Here is a 21,482-nt window from a genome sequence, read left to right on the forward strand (position 1 = left end):
GACAGTCTGAACAACATGGAAATTTGAGGGCACCCAGGAAGGGTTTAAAGGTAGAAATTCAGTCTATAACTATCATTATTACCTCCACAGAGCTGCTGGGAAAGTCCTTAAATTGGCCATCATTTTCCTGCTTAAAAAATCCCATCAAACTTTGAATAAAATCCAAATGTCTCATCTGACCTATAAATACTTCACAATTGGACAATTATTTGCCTCTCCCCACTTTACAGCCCACTTCCCTCCCCTTTACGCACTGGCCTGCCTTCCCTTACTTTGTAGACATGCCCCACTGATTCCTGCCTCAGGGCCTTTGCACTTGCCCATTCTTCTGCCTAAAATGCTTCTAAGTCCAGATTACAAATGAATGTCTCTTTCTGTTTGCTCAAATTTCATCTTTCTCAGTTTCATGCTAATACTGCATTCCCCCTGCAGTCTATGCCATCACCCTCTTCCCTTATATGTGTAGTACCTCTCACTATTTGTAATTTAACAGTTTGTTTGTTGCCTATCTCCTCCACCTAGTAAGTTCCATGGGGACACGGACTGTGTTTCTCATGTTCCGTTCAAAATCCCCAGACTGTAGAACAGTAACTAACATATTTTTTAATAAATGAATGAGTGAAAAGAGGGAAGTCCCATAGGTTCTTGTGAGCATGATTTCCTGATGTCACAGGTGCTGGCCTTGCCACTACAGCACCCGTGTCACCTTGGACACCAGGATTCCTTTCTGTCATCTGTAAAACAGAGTGCCTAGGAGACTTTAGGTCACTTGCTCCAGGCTCTCCAGGCATAATGGTTTGAATTCCTGGAAGTTGAACCTGGACTTGTACTTTCTTTTTCCTCCCTGTCCTGGGCCACCTCCTTCTGCCCCTCAGTCTCAGTACCCTGGCCAGCATCAGAGTGACCTACATAGTCCCACATTTTGCCCAGGTGCCACCTCTCTCCCCAGCTGATCCTTTGACTTTAGTCTTTAGTGAAGAGCAGTGGAGGCTCAAAGTATCAGTAGTGCTACCCACTCCGTGACCTGCACAAGCAGGAGGGCCAAGGTTTGTTTCCAGGTCGGTGCTAGGAATTACTTGGTGCTTACTGGGTGCCATGTGTTGGAGATCCCCTCTGAAGAGCTTTACTTGGGGAACTTTCTGTCATCGTTCCAGGAGTGAATCGGGGAGAGCAAACACTCAGTGTTAGGGGTTGCGGATAAGAAATCAATCACACAGCTGCCCCGTTCTCACACCAATCTGGCCCTCATGTGGTCAAAGGGACACACGCCCTGAAGTCTCCAGAAAGCCCTGAAACCAGATATAGAGCACTGGAAGGTATAAAAGCCTGCCCACTCTTCAGGCTGTTCTTCCCCTGACTATGATGGAGGCCGTGAGAAGAAAGCTCCTCCTCTTGGCCCTCTTAATTGTGCCATGTTGGACGGAGTTGAATTGGACCAAATCTGAAGGTAAGAAAATTAAACCTGTTGTTTCCTATCAAAATAAGGAGACCTCCTTTCCAGAGGCCTCTGCTGAAAGTTTTTCAAGTTTTAATATCTGCTAATGGCCTTAATACAGGGAACATTTATTTGTATGCTCTTGATATGATTTTGAATTAGTACTAAGGCTTTTCAGGCCTATATGACAATGTACATAAAAATACAAAAGGGTAAAGAATTTTACCTAGTAATTTCACTCCTGTGAATGAAATATTTTGGAAATAATTATAAAAGTGCACACAAACACACTGCATTTACCTAATGTAAAAAGCAGTATAAATTTCCTTCATTTATTCTGTAAGTTGTAAAGGCAAACAAAGGTGTAACTTTGGCGATTTCTTAGAAATCGTAAGAAAGGTGCCCAGGATCCACCTTAAGAGAGAAGACGACTACCCGACGTTTGTACACTATGATGGTGTTTATGTTTAAAATATATACAGGGACGCCTGGGTGGCTCAGTTGGTTAAGCAGCTGCCTTCGGCTCAGGTCATGATCCCAGCGTCCTGGGATCGAGTCCCACATCGGGCTCCTTGCTCCGCAGGGAGCCTGCTTCTCCCTCTGACTCTGCCTTCCACTCTGTCTGCCTATGCTCGCTCTCGCTCGCTCTCTCTCTGACAAATAAATAAATAAAATCTTTAAAAAAAAAAAAAAAAAAAAAAAAAAAAAAAAAGATTTAAAATATATACATTGGAGCATCTTTAAAAATCTAGAATTAGGGACGCCTGGGTGGCTCAGTTGGTTGGACGACTGCCTTCAGCTCAGGTCATGATCCTGGAGTCCCGGGATCGAGTCCCGCATCGGGCTCCTAGCTCCATGGGGAGTCTGCTTCTCTCTCTGAACTCCTCGTTCATGCTCTCTCTCACTGTCTCTCTCTCAAGTAAATAAATAAAATCTTAAAAAAAATATCTAGAAGTAGACGAGAAAAGAAAAGGTTCTGGAAGTTTCTACAACAAGGTTTTAATGGTAATTTTTTTTTTCTCAGTGGGTGGGATTATACTTTTATCTTTAAAAAAAAAAAAAGATTTATTTATTTATTTATTTATTTGACAGAGACACACAGAGAGAGAGGGAACACAAGCGGCAGGGCGGGGGGCGGGTGGTGGGAGAGGGAGAAGAGGCTTCCTGCCGAGCATGGAGTCTGATGTGGGCCTCCATCGCAGGACTCTGGAATCATGACTCGAGCCAAAGGCAGATGCTTAATGAATGAGCTACCCAGGGACCCTATGCTTTTATCTTTAATTGTCTTTGCTTTCTGATATTTTTTACTAATAAACACAATAGTAATTGTTAGGGGAAAATAAATAAGAGACTATTGTTATAAGGACATCACCCTTCACTTGCTGATGAAAAGGGAAATGAAAAGCTTTTTGTTTCTAAGTGGAGTTTTTAACTGTTTTTTGGGTTTCATCATGAAGTATTTAATTTTCTTGTTCATGTTCCATTATAGCCACCACTGCTGCTCCTGCCCCTCTTCCTCCTCCTCCTTTTTCTTTTAGTAACAGCTTTATTAGGATATAATTCATATAATATGAATTATGATGAATTATATTATATATAAATGCACTCTTCTAAAATGTAAAATTTACTGGTTTTTAGTATACACACAGAATTGTACAACTGTCACCATTCTTTAATTTGGGAACATTTTCATCATCCCAAAAAGAAACTCTGTACCCATTGGCAGGTACTCCCCATATTTCCCAATACTCTCAGCCCAATGCAACCACTAATCTATTTTCTGTCTCTACAGATTTCCCTAATCAGGACTTTTCATATGCATAGAAATCCTATAATCTGCGGTCTTATGCTCAGTGTCATATTTACAAGATGCATCCGTGCCGTACCATACATTAGTACCTCATCCCTTGTCATTGCTGAATAATCCTGCATTACACAGATAGACCCTGTTTTACGTATTCATCAGTTGATGCCCATTTGGGTTGTTTCCACTTATTTGGTATTTTGGCTAATGCTGCTATAAATAAACATTAGTGTACACTTCTTTGTGTGAACATATGTTTTCATTCCTTTGGAGATATGCCTAGAAGAAACTAGAAGTAGAACGGCTGGGTTATGGGAATTCCCTGTTTCATCTTTTGAGGAATTGTCAGACCATTTTCCCAGCAGCTGTCCCATTTTACCTTCCCACGAGCTTTGCAGGAGGGTTCCAATCTCTCCGCATCCTTGTCAAGACTCCTTTACTTTGTGTTTTTCACTCTAGTTTTGTTTTGCATCTTTAATGGTGTGAAGTCGTATCTCACTGTGGTTTCGAATTGCATTTCCCCGATGACTAATGATGTTGAGTATTTCTTCATGTGTTTATTGGCCTTTATGTGTTCTTTAGAGAAATAGCTATTTTTGTTGTTTCCCTATTTTTTATTGGGTTGTCTTTTAATCGTTGAGTTATAAGAGTTATTTATATATTATAGATATAGCTTCTTGGTAAAACCATCTTTCCTTAAGCCCTAATATAGTATTTATTTAATTAATTTTTTTAAAAAAGATTCTGTTTTTTCATTTGACACAGAGAAAGAGAGTACACAAGTAGGGGGAGTGGCAGGCAGATGGAGAGCGAGAAGCAGCCTCCCCACTGAGCAGGGAGTCCGGTGTGGGACTCAATTCCAAGACCCCGGGATCATGACCTGAGCAGAAGACAGACTTTTAACTGACTGAGCCACCCAGGCACCCCTATAGTCTTTATTTTTTATGATCCACATATAGAGAAATCATACATTTTTTCTCCCTAAGAGCTCTAAGACGGGGAAATCATTGGATGGTGGCTTACTTTGGAACAAACTAAATACCATCACAATTACGTGCATGCTTGTATGAATATTACCTATAAGGGGTAGAGACCTAATTGCTGAAGGAGAAGGCCAGGGGCAGCTGAGTTTATTCATTGTGAACCATGGTCTCTCCCAGGCAAATCAAGCTGCCAGGCTAGCTTGGGAGGTTCCAGCCAGTCAGATGTCCACCGGGCCCTAATCCTGCAACTCAATCCCAATGAGGACTGCACCTGGACACTAGAAAGACCAGAAAACAAGAGCATCAGAATCATCTTTTCCTATTTCCAGTAAGTAGAGTCTTTATTTTCCAGTGAGGATGGTTGAACTCTGGCCACACTAGGGAGTGTGTGTCAGAAAAAATCAGTTGGTCCTAGAGATAATGGTAACTCCCATGACGATGACAACGACGAAGACGAAGATAGTGGTTGATAGTACTGATCCATGACTGGGCCCCTGGCTTTGGTCACAGAGGTCCTGGAGGTTGGTGTGGTTATCACAGGCACTGGGAGGTTGGAGAACTTGTCTCCGGTCGGACAGTGAGTAGAATGACTGGCATTAGTACCCAGTTAGTCTAGTTCCAGATTCCAGGCCTTGAAACACTAAACTTGCAGTTCCAGACTTTGCTACGCATTCTAATCAGCAGGGAACTTCCCCAAACCCAGATGTCCAGGCTGAACACCAGAGAATTAGATCGGAATCCCCGGGGGTGGGAACCAGGCCATCGGGTGTTTTTTCTTTAACTTTTCATTTTGAAATCAATACCTACTCACGACCAGCTTCTCTAAGTGCCCAGGTCACAGCAGCGTGAGGCCAAGCTGAGCACAGGGCCCTGCTCTAGGAGCCTCCCTCCGGGCTCAGGGAGAACTGCCTCAGTTAAGCCTCTCAACAGCTCTTGGGGTGGATGCAATCTAATCCCCACTGGGTGCGTAAGAAATCCCAGAGAAGTTACCTCGTGCCCAAAGTCACAGATGACTACAGGCGGGAGAGGACAGGAAGCCAAGCCACCTGGCTCCAGGGCTCAAAGTCTTACCCAATCCCCGTGGTGCTAAAGCTGGGGAGTCTCAGGGCAACTCGACGGGGGGGTGGGGGGGGTGGGAGGGGAGGGGAAAGTGCAGTTGCTGGGCCCTGGGCCCAGATTCTGGACCAGGTGGGGGCGACTGGGGCCCGAGAACGGGAGTGCAGAGGTCACGAGCCCAGGGGCGCTTCCTGCCGCCCCCGCTGGTCAAGGCGCCACGCTGGGGGGGTGCCTGCCCGCTGGGGGGTGCCTGCCCGTATGCCCGGGCGGGGGAGCGGGTCTCTGTGGCCCTCACGGAAACAGAGGGGAAGGGGGACTCCCACGCTTCCTGGACTTCTAGGGCTACGGAGAATCCTCTGCATTACTCTTGGTGTGTGGAGAGGGAGGGCATGGCGGCGCGGCAGAGGGAGGGAGTGGAGGTGAGCTGTTCACACTTAGCCGCTGCCTGCGTGCCGGGCCTGCGCCAGGCGCTTCCGTTGAGAACACAGGAACCCCCACACCAGACGAAGGCTGTGACTCCCCATTTACAGAAGAGACTGAGGAGAAGAAATAGTGAATCGCTTGTGCAAGGTTCCACGGCAAGTGAGGGGCTCGGTTGGAGGTTGGAGGGAGAACTGGGGTGTGTCCGCCCTCGTGTTTCCCTCCAGGGCGCCGTGGCCCTCCGTCGGGATTCTGGGGGCGTTTGGACAGACCCTGTCAGAACGGGCAGAAAACAGTCATCCTGCCCTGCCGCGCCCGACGCAGGGCCTGGGACTGTCCTTACGAATGAGGACGTGGGGCTGTGAGGGAAGGAAGGGGCTGGGAAGAGGCTAAATCCGCTTTACCTTGAGAGGGGGCCGGGGAGGAAGAGTTGTTCCCGCTTTCAACAGCCCTGGATGTCCAACGTCAAGGGGAATGAATTCTAAGTAAGAAGCTCCCACCCCACAATTCCCACACGGGCACGAGGAACAGGAGAGACGGATGTGGAAGGCGAGGGTCTTGGGTTCCAGACTACCCCCCCAATCCTTGACTTTACAGAATCATTGGCAAAGCAGTTCAGTCCCCTGAGGCATTTCTAGATTGATGGGGTGTGGTTTGATGCTGAGGGAGGTGGGGGGTGGTTGGTCTTGGGAGTTTGATATGAAACAGACACGCCATGCAGACAGGTGTTGGCATCTGGGGTGCCGCTGTGAGCAGCTGACACCCTGACCCGCCTGCTGCTGGCTCATCTCCAACCGTGGCATGTTCTGTTCGCAGGCTTGATCCTGATGGAAGATGTGAAAGTGAAAACATTAAAGTTTTTGATGGAAACTCTACCAAGGGCTCTCTGCTGGGGCAAGTCTGCAGTAAACATGACTACATTCCTGTTTTTGAATCATCATCCGATACATTAACGATTCAAATCCTCACTGACTCTGTAAGAATTCAAAGAAGCGTCTTCATCTTCTACTACTTCTTCTCTTTTGGCAGCTGTGAGTTTTCACTTATGCAACCTATGCACCGACCACCTACGAGTATAGAAATTACACATGCTCCTGCGTGGGTGGTCATAACCTCGAGTCTGAGTTCTCCGTTTGTGAGAGCAGAGGTTTTCTAACTCCCATGCGTGAGAGTCACCCGGAGAGCTTGTGAAATCAGATCCCTGCTCCCCCTCCCACCCCAGCGACTCTGCTTCACTGGTTCTGGGATGGAGCCCATGACTTTGCCTTTCTCACTAGCTCCCGGTGAGGCAGATGGAAGGGGCTGATCAGAGGGCTGCATGCCGGGGCGCACTGTGGGACAGCCCAAAGCAGACTCTCCAAGTTTGGCCCGTTTCAGAATATCCCCGAGATCCCTTGAAACCCCCATTCAGGGACCTCTCTGGTCTGGTTCAGAAGATCTGCGTTGGGGCTCGAGAACCTTCACCTTTGACAAGGTCCCCACAAACCTCTGACAAAGATTAGGAAGCAGGCGATGAGAAATGCTGACCTAACTCGTCAGGCAATCAGATGTTACCGTGGCTCTGCATTCCCAGCTCCCAGATTCCACTACAAGGCAAAGCAGAATGCTAAGAAATTCTGCAGATGGGTTCGTGAGCAAAGCTCCGCTCTGGTTTGCCGCCTGAGGCCTGGAGCCGATCGCGTCACTCTCCTCTTAAACCACGCCAGTCTCGGGAGTGGAGCCGTCACGGTTTTTCCAGAGCCAGACCCAGGCCCCCTTTTCAGGCCTTACCTCTGGCCACTACCTGACGTGCCTCCTGTGCTTTAGCTGACCTCCACTGTTTTACGTCCCCCGAACGAGAGCCTTCGGTGTGGCCTTTCTCTTGTCCAGCTGCTTGCTTCCCGACCGGGGCAGAGAGGGACCAAACGTGGGTTCGTGTCGGCTACATCTGAGCTGACTTGGAAAGAGCGTGTAGGGTAGGGAGAGGTGAGAAGCACGGGAGGAGGACTCCTGTCTGCTGAGACCGACACTCCGAGGAGCTGCGGGAAGAAAGGACAGGCTGGCGTAGCAGGTCACGTGGAGTGTGGATGAGGCTGGAAAGCGGGGTTGGGGCCAAGTGAGGAAGAGCCTGCAATGACAGTCCTGCGAGCGTGATGTCATTTTCTGTGCCTTAGTCCATGCCATGGAGGATCTCTAAAGCTGGGACAGATCTTACAGTGTCCCTTTGCCCCGGGGCAGTGGTTAGAAAATCCAGGGATAAAGAAGGCTGAATATTTCCCGATTGGAAAGAGGATAATGGAGCGACATTTGGAGGGTAGGGAATGGCTCATTCAGCTCAGTGCACGGCGGGGAAACTAAATGAAGTCTCTCTTGATTTACATTCTCGGGCACCCTCACATCCCTTTCAGCTGTTCCAGACTGTGGTGGTTACTTGGACTCCTTGGAAGGCTCTTTTACCAGCCCCAATTACCCGAACTCGCATCCTCAGCTGGCCTACTGCGTGTGGCACATACAAGTGGAGAAAGGTTACAAGATAAAACTAAACTTCAGAGACATTTTGTAAGTACTGTGGGTCCATTTCTGCTGTTGGCGAAATGCAGAGAGCCCACCTGGCAAAGGGGGACCCTGGAGGAGAGAAATTGTGTAAGCCCCTCATAGATGGGCACTTCTCCTAGCATCGGTGTGTAGAGTAAACACCAGTACTACTACAGTGAACTAGGTTGTCTATTTTTTTAAAAAAGATTTTATTTATTTGAGAGAGAGAGAATGAGAGAGAGAGAGATGGAGAGAGAGAGCATGAGAAGTGGGAGGATTAGAGGGAGAAGCAGGCTCCTTGCCAAGCAGGGAGCTCCACGCGGGACTCGATCCCGGGACTCCAGGATCATGACCTGAGCTGAAGGCCAGTTGCTTAACCAACTGAGCCACCCAGGCACCCTATTTGTCTATTTTCCTGAAGAGTCTGAAGGCACATCAGGGACTGGCAAAGCCCTAGGTTTTTCCTAAACCTGAGCTACCATCACAAGGAAAACTCTTTAATCACTTGACTCTGATGCTGAGAATTGAATTGGTTTGGAAAGCTTTTTCACCAGAGGCCCTATTTCTCTAGCTTAGAAGTGGATGAACACTGCAGATTTGATTTCATTGCTGTCTATGACGGTCCCTCCACCACCTCTGGCCTAATTGGACAAGTGTGTGGCCGCGTAAGGCCCACCTTTGAATCCTCATCAGACTCGTTGACCGTGGTGCTATCAACAGATTATGCCAACTCCTACCGGGGCTTCTCTGCTTCCTACACTTCCATTTATGCAGAAAATATCAACACTAGTAAGTCACATTCCTTAGCTATTTGGAGCTCTTTGAAGATTGTGTCCATAGAAACTGCTCCTTAATTCTTAGCCTACCTGTGGCTATCCCTATTTGCAAGCCTGTCATAGATCCTTTGAAATATATACTCATGATCTGAACCTTGAGAAGTACGTTGCTTAGTATGAGAAGAAATGAATGGTTTTATTAACTTAGAAAAGATTTCTGTAAAAAATATGGGCTGTTTTCTGCAATGCCTTGCCTAAAGGCACAACCAAAAATAATAGATTTACAGAATCAAGTAGCAGACAAGGTCACAGTGAACCTTGTAGAAGGCGGACGAACTGCTCTGCTGGCTCAGGCTTCCGATTATGGTTTAAAGCAAAAAGGGTTTTGAGTTTTTATATTGTCTTCTGTATATACAGCTTTTCAAGATCCAAAGTTCTAGCTGCCATAAACATAATCATCCTTTTTTTTCCTGAACAGCATCTTTAACTTGCTCCTCTGACAAGATGAGAGCTATCATAAGTAAATCCTACCTGGCGTCACTTAAATACAGAGAGAATAACTTACACCTGAATGACCCAACTTGCAGACCGAAAATCTCAAACGTGGTGGAGTTTTCTTTTCCTCTTGATGGATGTGGTACGATCAAAAAGGTAAAGTGAGGCACTGAGCTGGGTTTTGTCAAATGACAGTGGTGTGTTGGGTGATGCTGGCAATGCAGGGCTTTCTGGTGGCCCTAAAGAACATGTCCCAAAACTTCAGGGCTCAATCCATGGCGAACCTGTGGGAACATTTACGTGCACTCACTCATTTAAACACGACTGCCAAGTCGCCGCATTTATTCTCAGGGTAACTAGAGGTGGTTCTCTTTCCTGGAAGAAGAAGAACTCGGGGAAATCATGGAAGGACGTCTGGATACCTAGATGCCACGGGTGTCGCAGCCCAGCAGCAGTGCTTGTGTAGAAACTGATTAGAGCTCACATTTAGCAAAGATCTAGCTGGATTGTTATGATCTTCTTTCCGCTGTAAAGGGAGAAGGTAAAAACATGAACCTTGTTTGAGAGATGTAGAACATAAGTTTGTGATTTGTTTTCCATTTTCTAGAACTTTAAGATCTCAAACATTTGCAACCTGTAAGTCCCTTTAGGCTGGATACCCTAAACATGCCACTCATGTCATTAGACAACAACCTTGTCAAGAAGAATGGCAGCTACTCCAGAGAATGGATAAGAATAGAAGTAAATCATCATTTTCTGCTCCAAATGAACACCTGGGCCATCCTCTGTACACCCGGAGGGAAGGCATCCTGGGGAAACCTACTGCAAGACTTCTGTCTGCACACACTTGGGAAACCCGCCCAGGAAGCCACCCTAATACAAAGCTACTTATGGAAGAAGCCCTTGCATTACAGGGTCTCATGTCTTTTAGGGGTGGAACTTGGTGTTCAGAATTTCTTTTAACATAACTGAAAAAAGTTCTAATTCTGTCTTCAGGTCTTTCCAAGCCAAGCTCTATCTCTCATCTCACACTTTTTCTTCCTACCCAGAATGTTTCTTAAATAAAGCACTTTGGAGCCTTTAGAGTACACTGGTAGAAAAGCTGCTATCTTGTGATTTAAGGAAATTGTGTCTCTGTCTGCAGATGTTTTTCGTATCTGGGCTCTAAACGATTACCCGACTTGCTGTACAGCATTTGAATTCCATGTCACTGCAGGTGGAGGATCACTCGGTCACTTACACCAACATGATCACTCTCATCCCATCCCCCACGTCAGAAGTGATCACCCGCCAGAAGCATCTCCAGATCATTCTCAAGTGTGAAATGGAATCGAATTCTACCGTGGAGATGATGTATATAACGGAAGACGACGTAATACAAAATCAAAGCGCCCTGGGCAAATACAACACAAGCATGGCTCTTTTTGAATCCAATTCATTTGAAAAGCCTATACTGGAGTCACCATATTACGTGGATTTGAACGAAACTCTTTTTGTGCAAGTCAGTCTGCGCACCTCCGATCCAAATTTAGTGGTATTTCTGGATACCTGCATTGCCTCTCCCACACCTGACTTTGCATCTCCAACCTATGACCTGATCAGGAGTGGGTATGTACTGCTGGGTAACATGATTTTCCAAGGATTAACAGTGATTTGAATGAGGTAGTGTTGTTTGTGCATGGATCCATGATTCATCAATTTTTTTCTAGTACTGCTACCATGGAATTTAGTAAATGTAATCATTTTATGAAATATAGTTACTGTGCACTAATTACAGATAACTTAAGTTAGAGCATTTCTACAACCACAGCCCATATCCCCTAGAATTTTAAGTCTATTTCCAAAATATTTGCTGGTAGAAACAAATTTATTTTTTGTCAAGGAGGATTTATGTTTTCATTTTTACTTTTTTTTTTTTTAAGATTTTATTTATTTATTTGACAGAGAGAGATCACAGATAGGAAGAGAGGCAGGCAGAGAGAGAGAGGAGGAAGCAGGCTCCCTGCTGAGCAGAGAGCCCGATGTGGGACTCGATCCCAGGACCCCGAGATCATGACCTGAGCCGAAGGCAGCGGCTTAACCCACTGAGCCACCCAGGCGCCCTGATCATTTTTACTTTTTTTCCTCCACATTTTGGTTATTTTCAACAAAATCCCAGAAGAGTATTTCACTTGTTCCAACTTTAGAACAGAAGTGTAATGAAATTTATAAAGTATCTGTGGCATTCCTTACTTAAAAATAAAACAAAATAGTGAAGGGGTGCTGGCTGTTGCAATTGGTAGAGTTTATGACTCTTAATCTCAAGGTTATGAGTTTAAGCCCCATATCGGGCGTGGAGCCTACTTTAAAAAAAATTTTTTTTAAGGTTTTTTTTTTCCCTCCCCCTGGAATATTTTTAAATTTTTTTTATTTTTTATAAACATATATTTTTATCCCCAGGGGTACAGGTATGTGAATCACCAGGTTTACACACTTCACAGCACTCACCAAAGCACATACCCTCCCCAGTGTCCATAACCCCACCCCCTTCTCCCAACCACCCTCCCCCCAGCAACCCTCAGTTTGCTTTGTGAGATTGAGAGTCACTTATGGTTTGTCTCCCTCCCAATTCCATCTTGTTTCATTGATTCTTCTCCTACCCACTTAAGCCCCCATGTGGCATCACCACTTCCTCATATCAGGGAGATCATATGATAGTTGTCTTTCTCTGCTTGACTTATTTCGCTAAGCATGATACGCTCTAGTTCCATCCATGTTGTCGCAAATGGCAAGATTTCATTTCTTTTGATGGCTGCATAGTATTCCACTTTGTATATATACCACATCTTCTTGATCCATTCATCTGTTGATGGACATCTAGGTTCTTTCCATAGTTTGGCTATTGTGGACATTGCTGCTATAAACATTCGGGTGCACGTGCCCCTTTGGATCACTACGTTTGTATCTTTAGGGTAAATACCCAGTAGTGCAATTGCTGGTTCATAGGGCAGTTCTATTTTCAACATTTTGAGGAACCTCGATGCTGTTTTCCAGAGTGGCTTCACCAGCTTGCATTCCCACCAACAGTGGAGGAGGGTTCCCCTTTCTCCGCATCCTCGCCAGCATCTGTCATTTCCTGACTTGTTGATTTTAGCCATTCTAACTGGTGTGAGGTGATATCTCATTGTGGTTTTGATTTGTATTTCCCTGATGCCGAGTGATATGGAGCACTTTTTCATGTGTCTGTTGGCCATCTGGAGGTCTTCTTTGAAGAAATGTCTGTTCATGTCCTCTGCCCATTTCTTGATTGGATTATTTGTTCTTTGGGTGTTGAGTTTGCTAAGTTCTTTATAGATTTTGGACACTAGTCCTTTATCTGATATGTCGTTTGCAAATATCTTCTCCCATTCTGTCAGTTGTCTTTTGATTTTGTTAACTGTTTCCTTTGCTGTGCAAAAGCTTTTGATCTTGATGAAATCCCAATAGTTCATTTTTGCCCTTGCTTCCCTTGCCTTTGGCGATGTTCCTAGGAAGATGTTGCTGCGGCTGAGGTCAAAGAGGTTGCTGCCTGTGTTCTCCTCAAGGATTTTGATGGATTCCTTTCACACATTGAGGTCCTTCATCCATTTTGAGTCTATTTTCATGTGTGGTGTACGGAAATGGTCCAATTTCATTTTTCTGCATGTGTCTGTCCAATTTTCCCAACACCATTTATTGAAGAGGCTGTCTTTTTTCCATTGGACATTCTTTCCTGCTTTGTCGAAGATTAGTTGACCATAGAGTTGAGGGTCTATTTCTGGGCTCTCTATTCTGTTCCATTGATCTATGTGTCTGTTTTTGTGCCAATACCATGCTGTCTTGATGATGACAGCTTTGTAATAGAGCTTGAAGTCCGGAATTGTGATGCCACCAACTTTGGCTTTCTTTTTCAATATCCCTTTGGCTATTCGAGGTCTTTTCTGGTTCCATATAAATTTTAGAATTATTTGTCCCATTTCTTTGAAAAAGATGGATGGTACTTTGATAGGAATTGCATTAAATGTGTAGATTGCTTTAGGTAGCATAGACATTTTCACAATATTTATTCTTCCAATCCAGGAGCATGGAACATTTTTCCATTTCTTTGTGTCTTCCTCAATTTCTTTCATGAGTACTTTGTAGTTTTCTGAGTATAGATTCTTAGCCTCTTTGGTTAGGTTTATTCCTAGGTATCTTATGGTTTGGGGTGCAATTGTAAATGGGATTGACTCCTTAATTTCTCTTTCTTCTGTTTTGTTGTTGGTGTAGAGAAATGCAACTGATTTCTGTGCATTGATTTTATATCCTGACACTCTACTGAATTCCTGTACAAGTTCTAGCAGTTTTAGAGTGGAGTCTTTCAGGTTTTCCACATATAGTATCATATCATCTGCGAAGAGTGATAATTTGACTTCTTCTTTGCCGATTTGGATGCCTTTAATTTCCTTTTGTTGTCTGATTGCTGAGGCTAGGACCTCTAGTACTATGTTGAATAGCAGTGGTAATAATGGACATCCCTGCCGTGTTCCTGACCTTAGCGGAAAAGCTTTCAGTTTTTCTCCATTGAGAATGATATTTGCGATGGGTTTTTCATAGATGGCTTTGATGATATTGAGGTGTGTGCCCTACACTTTGAAGAGTTTTGATCAGGAAGGGATGCTGTACTTTGTCAAATGCTTTTTCAGCATCTACTGAGAGTATCATATGGTTCTTGTTCTTTCTTTTATTGATGTGTTGTATCACACTGACTGATTTGCGGATGTTGAATCAACCTTGCAGCCCTGGAATAAATCCCACTTGGTCGTGGTGAATAATCCTTTTAATGTACTGTTGAATCCTATTGGCTAGTATTTTGGTGAGAATTTTTGCATCTGTGTTCATCAAGGATATTGGTCTATAGCTCTCTTTTTTGATGGGATCCTTGTCTGGTTTTCGGATCAAGGTGATGCTGGCCTCATAAAATGAGTTTGGAAGTTTCCCTTCCATTTCTATTTTTTGGAACAGTTTCAGGAGAATAGGAATTAGTTCTTCTTTAAATGTTTGGTAGAATTCCCCTGGGAAGCCCTCTGGCCCTGGGCTTTTGTTTGTTTGGAGATTTTTAATGACTGTTTCAATCTCCTTACTGGTTATGGGTCTGTTCAGGCTTTCTATTTCTTCCTGGTTCAGTTGTGGTAGTTTATATGTTTCTAGGAATGCATCCATTTCTTCCAGATTGTCAAATTTGTTGGCGTAGAGTTGCTCATAGTATGTTCTTGTAATAGTTTGTATTTCTTTGGTGTTAGTTGTGATCTCTCCTCTTTCATTCATGATTTTATTTATTTGGGTCCTTTCTCTTTTCTTTTTGATAAGTCGGGCCAGGGGTTTATCAATTTTATTAATTCTTTCAAAGAACCAGCTCCTAGTTTCGTTGATTTGTTCTATTGTTTTTTTGGTTTCTATTTCATTGATTTCTGCTCTGATCTTTATGATTTCTCTTCTCCTGCTGGGCTTAGGGTTTCTTTCTTGTTCTTTCTCCAGCTCCTTTAGGTGTAGGGTTAGGTTGTGTACCTGAGACCTTTCTTGTTTCTTGAGAAAGGCTTGTACCGCTATATATTTTCCTCTCGGGACTGCCTTTGTTGTGTCCACAGATTATGAATTGTTGTATTTTCATTATCATTTGTTTCCATGTTTTTTTTCAATTCTTCTTTAATTTCCCGGTTGACCCATTCATTCTTTAGAAGGATGCTGTTTAGTCTCCATGTATTTGGGTTCTTTCCAAACTTCCTCTTGTTGTTGAGTTCTAGCTTTAGAGCATTGTGGTCTGAAAATATGCAGGGAATGATCCCAATCTTTTGATACCTTGAGTCCTGATTTAGGACCGAGGATGTGATCTATTCTGGAGAATGTTCCATGTGCACTAGAGAAGAATGTGTATTCTGTTGCTTTGGGATGAAATGTTCTGAATATATCTGTGATGTCCATCTGGTCCAGTGTGTCGTTTAAGGCCTTTATTTCCTTGCTGATCTTTTGCTTGAATGATCTGTCCATTTCAGTGAGGGGAGTGTTAAAGTCTCCTACTATTATTGTATTATTGTTGATGTGTTTCTTTGATTTTGTTATTAATTGGTTTATATAGTTGGCTGCTCCCACATTAGGGGCATAGATATTTAACATTGTTAGATCTTCTTGTTGGACAGATCCTTTGAGTATGATATAATGTCCTTCCTCATCTCTTATTATAGTCTTTGGCTTAAAATCTAATTGATCTGATATAAGGATTGCCACTCCTGCTTTCTTCTGATGTCCATTAGCATGGTAAATTGTTTTCCACCCCCTCACTTTAAATCTGGAGGTGTCTTTGGGCTTAAAATGAGTTTCCTGGAGGCAACATATAGATGGGTTTGTTTTTTTTATCCATTCTGATACCCTGTGTCTTTTGATTGGGGCATTTAGCCCATTAACATTCAGGGTAACTATTGAGAGATATGAATTTAGTGCCATTGTATTGCCTGTAAGATGACTGTTACTGTATATGGTCTCTGTTCCTTTCTGATCTACCACTTGTAGGCTCTCTCTTTGCTTAGAGGACCCCTTTCAATATTTCCTGTAGAGCTGGTTTGGTGTTTGCAAATTCTTTCAGTTTTTGTTTGTCCTGGAAGCTTTTAATCTCTCCTTCTATTTTCAATGATAGCCTAGCTGGATAGAGTATTCTTGGCTGCATGTTTTTCTAGTTTAGTGCTCTGCAAATATCATGCCAGCTCTTTCTGGCCTGCCAGGTCTCTGTGGATAAGTCAGCTGCCAATCTAATATTTTTATCATTGTATGTTACAGACTTCTTTTCCCGGGCTGCTTTCAGGATTTTCTCTTTGTCACTGAGACTTGTAAATTTTACTATTAGATGACGGGGTGTGGGCCTATTCTTATTGATTTTGAGGGGCGTTCTCTGAACCTCCTGAATTTTGATGCTCGTTCCCTTTGACATATTGGGGAAATTCTCCCCAATAATTCTCTCCAGTATACCTTCTGCTCCCTCTCTTTCTTCTTCTTCTGGAATACCAATTATTCTAATGTTGTTTCGTCTTATGGTGTCACTTATCTCTCGAATTCTCCCCTCATGGTCCAGTAGCTGTTTGTCCCTCTTTTGCTCAGCTTCTTTATTCTCTGTCATTTGGTCTTCTATATCACTAATTCTTTCTTCTGCCTCATTTATCCTAGCAGTGAGAGCCTCCATTTTTGATTGCACCTCATTAATAGCTTTTTTGATTTCAACTTGGTTAGATTTTAGTTCTTTTATTTCTCCAGAAAGGGCTTTTATATCTCCCGAGAGGGTTTCTCTAATACCTTCCATGCCTTTTTTGAGCCCGGCTAGAACCTTGAGAATTGTCATTCTGAACTCTAGATCTGACATATTACCAATGTTTGTATTGATTTGGTCCCTAGCTTTCGGTACTGCCTCTTGTTCTTTTTTTTGTGGTGAATTTTTCCGTCTTGTCATTTTGTCCAGATAAGAGTATTTTTACATGAAGGTTAGCTGGCTTCCTTACATTGCTTTATCCTTGCTCCTTCTTCCTCACTGGGTACTCTCCCCTAAGGTTTTTTTTTTTTTAAAGGAAAGTTTTCCCTTTTTTTCTATAAGCTGATGGACTTAAACTACATCCACCATATTGAGATCTTCATAGCAAGTGTCTAAGGTAAGGTGTAAGAGCTCTAATATATCTGAATTGATTTTCTACCTAACTTATGTGGACTAGAAATGTTATTGCTGGAGGGAATTTTATTTTACCCAGGAATCAGGTCCATAGCCTTAGCTCAATACAGTCTGAGCTAAAGACACTGACTGTCTTTTTTTTTACTATTTTTTTTTCTCTCCAAATTTTTATTTAAATTCTAGTTAGTTAGAGCATATAGTGTAATATCAGTTTCAGGAGTAGAATTGAACAATTCATCACTTAACATACAATGCACCTGATCTTGGCTAAGCAGGGTCAGGCCTGGTTTGTACTTGGATGGGAGACATTGTCTTTCTGGAGAAATTTTTGATCCACAGATCAGACAGTTCAAAGAAAACTTTGTATCATCTCTTTTCAATACTGAAAAGACTGAACTGGAAACTTTCTAAATGTGCCGTAAATCCTGTTCTAGATGTATTCAAGATGACACTTGTATGATGTATCCATTATCTGGACACTATGGAAGATTCCAATTTAACGCCTTTAAATTCTTGAGAAGTCTGGGCTCCGTATATCTCCAGTGTAAGATTTTGATATGTGACAGTGGTGACCATCAGTCTCGCTGCAACCAAGGCTGTGTCTCTAGAAGGAAAAGAGACATTTCTTCATACAAATGGAAGACTGATTCTGTCATAGGACCTATTCGTCTGAAAAGGGATCGAAGTGCAAGTGGAAATCCAGGTAAGAAAAAAGCTATTTCATGAACTAAGAATACCACATGGTTCATAAAATTCTGCTCAAATATATTCCTTCTTAAGAAGGTATAGTTTAGAGATTTATAGTATTTGTAGGAAAGCCCATAATCAGGTAAGCACACAAGATTAATTTTTCTTTCTGTTAGTGGATAAAATGAAAGCCATGTACATTTTAAGCATATGATGCACTGATAATTCACCATTATTCCCATGGCTTCTCAGTATAAATGTAATATCCTCACTTCTAAAAACAACAGTTTCTCTTAGCTTTCTGACTTCTTATTATAGCCATACCATGGCAGATAACAGAATCAAAAGCAATGTATTTTCATTCCTAAATGAGTTGAATCAGGTGAATCAGCATCTCACACAAATCACCTTTTTGGGAAAAGTAAAAGATTTTTTTCCAAAACAGAGAAAATAGCATATTTGCAACACAGCCCTGCTTCTTTTTAAAGGTTGGAAACATGAGCCCTGCCAGGTCCCAGAACAGTGAATGCCCAAGGACAAGCCACGACTGAATGGCTTCGATAGACCATAGTTACATGAAAAGTGTTTAGGAGAATTTATCTCATATGAAAATGATCCTGGCATAAGAGAATCTTATGACCTCTGTCTTTATTATTATTTGAATGGATTGGGAAGGAGTAGGATTCTAGTTTGTAGCAAAATATTTCTATGACAAAAACAAAAGGGAACAAAAATTAAATCCAGTAATTTTATAACTATAGTCACTAAAAAGACAATGCATCTATGGATATTAGGCTAGATTAGTTGAAAATTTGTGAATAAAAGTTATAGAAATATCATGCACATTAGAAAAGTACCCTTTTCCTGTTTGAAGAGAAGAAATTAGTTGTGTCTCCATCGATCAAATATATTTTGGGGACTTTGGGAGACAGTGACCATCAGTAGATGGACCTGCACTTCTGTTTGATTTTGATGCTTAAATTCCACAAGTTTCTCACCTTATTTCAGGGCAACAAAGTAGCTATTTAAACAAACAAATGTAAACACATCTTGTCTTTTAAATGAAACGGAAACATACATTAATTGAAAGAGTTGCTAGCAGTTTCCTTAGGCTGTTTTGGCATTATGTATCATAAGGTCCTTCATTGATGCCTAAGACTCGGAGGCTATGGAGAGATACCCATTCACAAAAATTTTGTAATGCCAAGTAATACTTTTCTTTAAATGATTTTTATCTGGTTTCCACTTACAGGATTTCAGGACCAAATACACGGAGAAGAAACTCAGAGTCAATCTTTTGACAGTCTGCATCTGTTTTCATTCATGGTCCTTGCTCTGAATGTTGTGATGGTGGCCGTGATCGTAGCAAGGCATTTTGTGAATCAGAGAACAGACTATAAATATGAGAAGCTTCAGAATATTAACTGACCAGTTCAGCCTTCAGTGAGACCCATTTTTCCCAAATGCCAAAGAAAATGCCCCATGGCTACATATTATGAATAAATTGGAGAAAGCCGCATAAAAATGACACAGTTCCTGCTGTCACCGTGGTCAGAGCTTGCTGCCTTGCAGGCGTGGTTGAAATGAACAAACATTATGTCCATGCTAAGAACGAAAGTCACCAAGATGAATTAGAAACGTCCTTTTTCACAAGCATGGAACAGTATCTGTCAATATTAGGTGAAAAGAAGAAGGTTGTATTTACTTAAATCTTTGGCATTAAATATATTTGTTACCTAGATGCAAATATGCTACCTTTTGAAATGTATGCGAGGGTTACAGTTTTTGAAACTAAGTGTGACAGAGAGACTGACATCTTGTTTATTCACATGCCTCACTCTAATTCAGAGCCTCAGCATTTTACAACTTAAACACATTTCAGAGAACAGCTCTGGAAAGAAAAAAGCTATTTCATGATCTAAGAACAGGAAAGAAGAACCTGACTATAAAAGGAGAGCCTTCTGTGTGGTTTCTAGGTTAATGAATGAAAACAATTCTCCCATTTACCACCAAACACCAAAACCAAAGGTAACCCTAAAAGGAGAAGTCCGTTCTGGCTGACACTTTCCTATCCACAGTATAGAAGCCTCCATGTGCACAAACTTACTCACACCACACATGTTGAATTCTTTGTCCTAGGAGGACAGTACAACTCGTCCCCACCATCCAAACCACCATGTTTTCAGGTTCTAATACACATCCAAAGAGGCAACCACATTTCTGAACACCCAGGGACACTCCTTGAGTCCCAGACGCTTGGATTTGATACCACGCATGCCCAGGGAGTACAGCACGAGTAAAACAGCATCTCTACTCTTATTGCACGAGTTGTTTGGGGCCTGCTGGGTTTCCACCTCCAAATGAAAACAGATCTTCCCCATTTTCTTTTTAGTATTTCCACATGGATTTTCTAAGCCCTTGCCCCATGTGGCCATGTGGTCTAGTCTCCTTTGTGTTCATCTGTATGACTAAAGGGAGCTACTACAAAGTTCTTTTCCAACCTAACGCGAAAGCACTTGAGAACGTAATGAGAACAGGCAAGTCAGACTCAGTCAAGGCAGTGTGGTCCCGGGCCCAGCGCTGTCTTCCTGTCAGGAACTGCGTGAAGCTGTGCGGGCGGCCAGGCACAGCAGTGTGATACCAAGAAGACCATCACATAGTGTGACTCGGGAGACAGTGTAAAACTGTATCACCATGAGTCACAAACCCTTTGCAGTGGACCTACTGAGCTATACCAGTGCATCAGAGATAGAAAATCATACACAGCAGAAAGTGTTTTTCTTCAGGAGAAACGACAGTAAAGTAAGTAAAGGTTTCAGATCTGAAGTGGGTGGCCTGGGTTTTAGTTCGTCCCCTTACCTGGTGGGTTACCTTGGCCAGGTCACCCTCAGCCTTGATTTCCACAATTTAAAATGAGGAAGGTAGCAGCTGCCCCACCCCTTTTACCCCAGCTTGTTGTGCTCATGAGGGTTGAATGAGGAGATGAGCTGTGCTCAGGGGCTGCCTCTGTACCACTTGCTGCTGGTGATGAGTCCCCCTCGGCAGCCCCCAAGTCCTGTTTCTGAATTTGCTTCCTCAGACCTGCCTGGTACTGACCGTTGTGGGCTGGGTCCTGGGAGACAACCACCTCTGGTGGAGAGGTTTGTGTGCCGAAGGGTTCCTGGGGCATGGGCCTAGCCTTGAGCCCTGGCAGGGGAAGGGAAGCAGGCCTGGCAGCGAGCTGGTGAGTGGCGAGGCAGAGGCAGCAAAAAGCCTGGCCAACGCCCTGCATCCTGGGCTCGGCTGGACTGTCAGAGACGTCCCCACACTGGGGCTCGGTACCCCCGCCATGTGACACACTTCTATCCACCGGCCATTGGTTGAAGGCTGCAAACGTGGCCAAGGCAGCTGCCTTGAGCTGAGGGAATCCCCACAGAATCTTGGGGGCTGAGAGCCATCAGCCACCCACACTCCCGGCAGCCTGAACAATGGTTCTACCGGAGGGAGATACGGCTGTCACACCAGAGCGGCCACCACGCTCACTTCCTAGAGGAACAGGATTTTCTGAATGTCCCACAGCATTCCATTCTGACTCTATGCTGTATTCAAGAGACATGCTTTTTTTTTTTTTTCTAAAAGATTTTATTTA

General features: G+C 43.4%; 1 protein-coding gene across 1 annotated transcript; it reads left to right on the forward strand.

The window, feature by feature from the left end:
• Positions 1 to 1,332: 1,332 nt before the first annotated feature.
• Positions 1,333 to 19,601, forward strand: CUZD1 (CUB and zona pellucida like domains 1). Its single transcript, XM_004751782.3, has 9 exons — positions 1,333 to 1,447; positions 4,400 to 4,550; positions 6,515 to 6,729; positions 8,086 to 8,236; positions 8,784 to 9,001; positions 9,467 to 9,639; positions 10,700 to 11,091; positions 17,602 to 17,870; positions 19,107 to 19,601. Exons 1-9 carry the CDS (start codon positions 1,360 to 1,362, stop codon positions 19,280 to 19,282), a joined length of 1,833 nt encoding a protein of 610 aa, XP_004751839.1. The 5' UTR covers positions 1,333 to 1,359; the 3' UTR covers positions 19,283 to 19,601.
• Positions 19,602 to 21,482: the final 1,881 nt, after the last annotated feature.

The sequence above is a fragment of the Mustela putorius genome, unplaced genomic scaffold (genome assembly GCF_011764305.1).
Source record: "Mustela putorius furo isolate JIRA1106 unplaced genomic scaffold, ASM1176430v1.1 tig00003909_pilon_pilon_pilon, whole genome shotgun sequence".
NCBI lineage: Eukaryota > Metazoa > Chordata > Mammalia > Carnivora > Mustelidae > Mustela > Mustela putorius.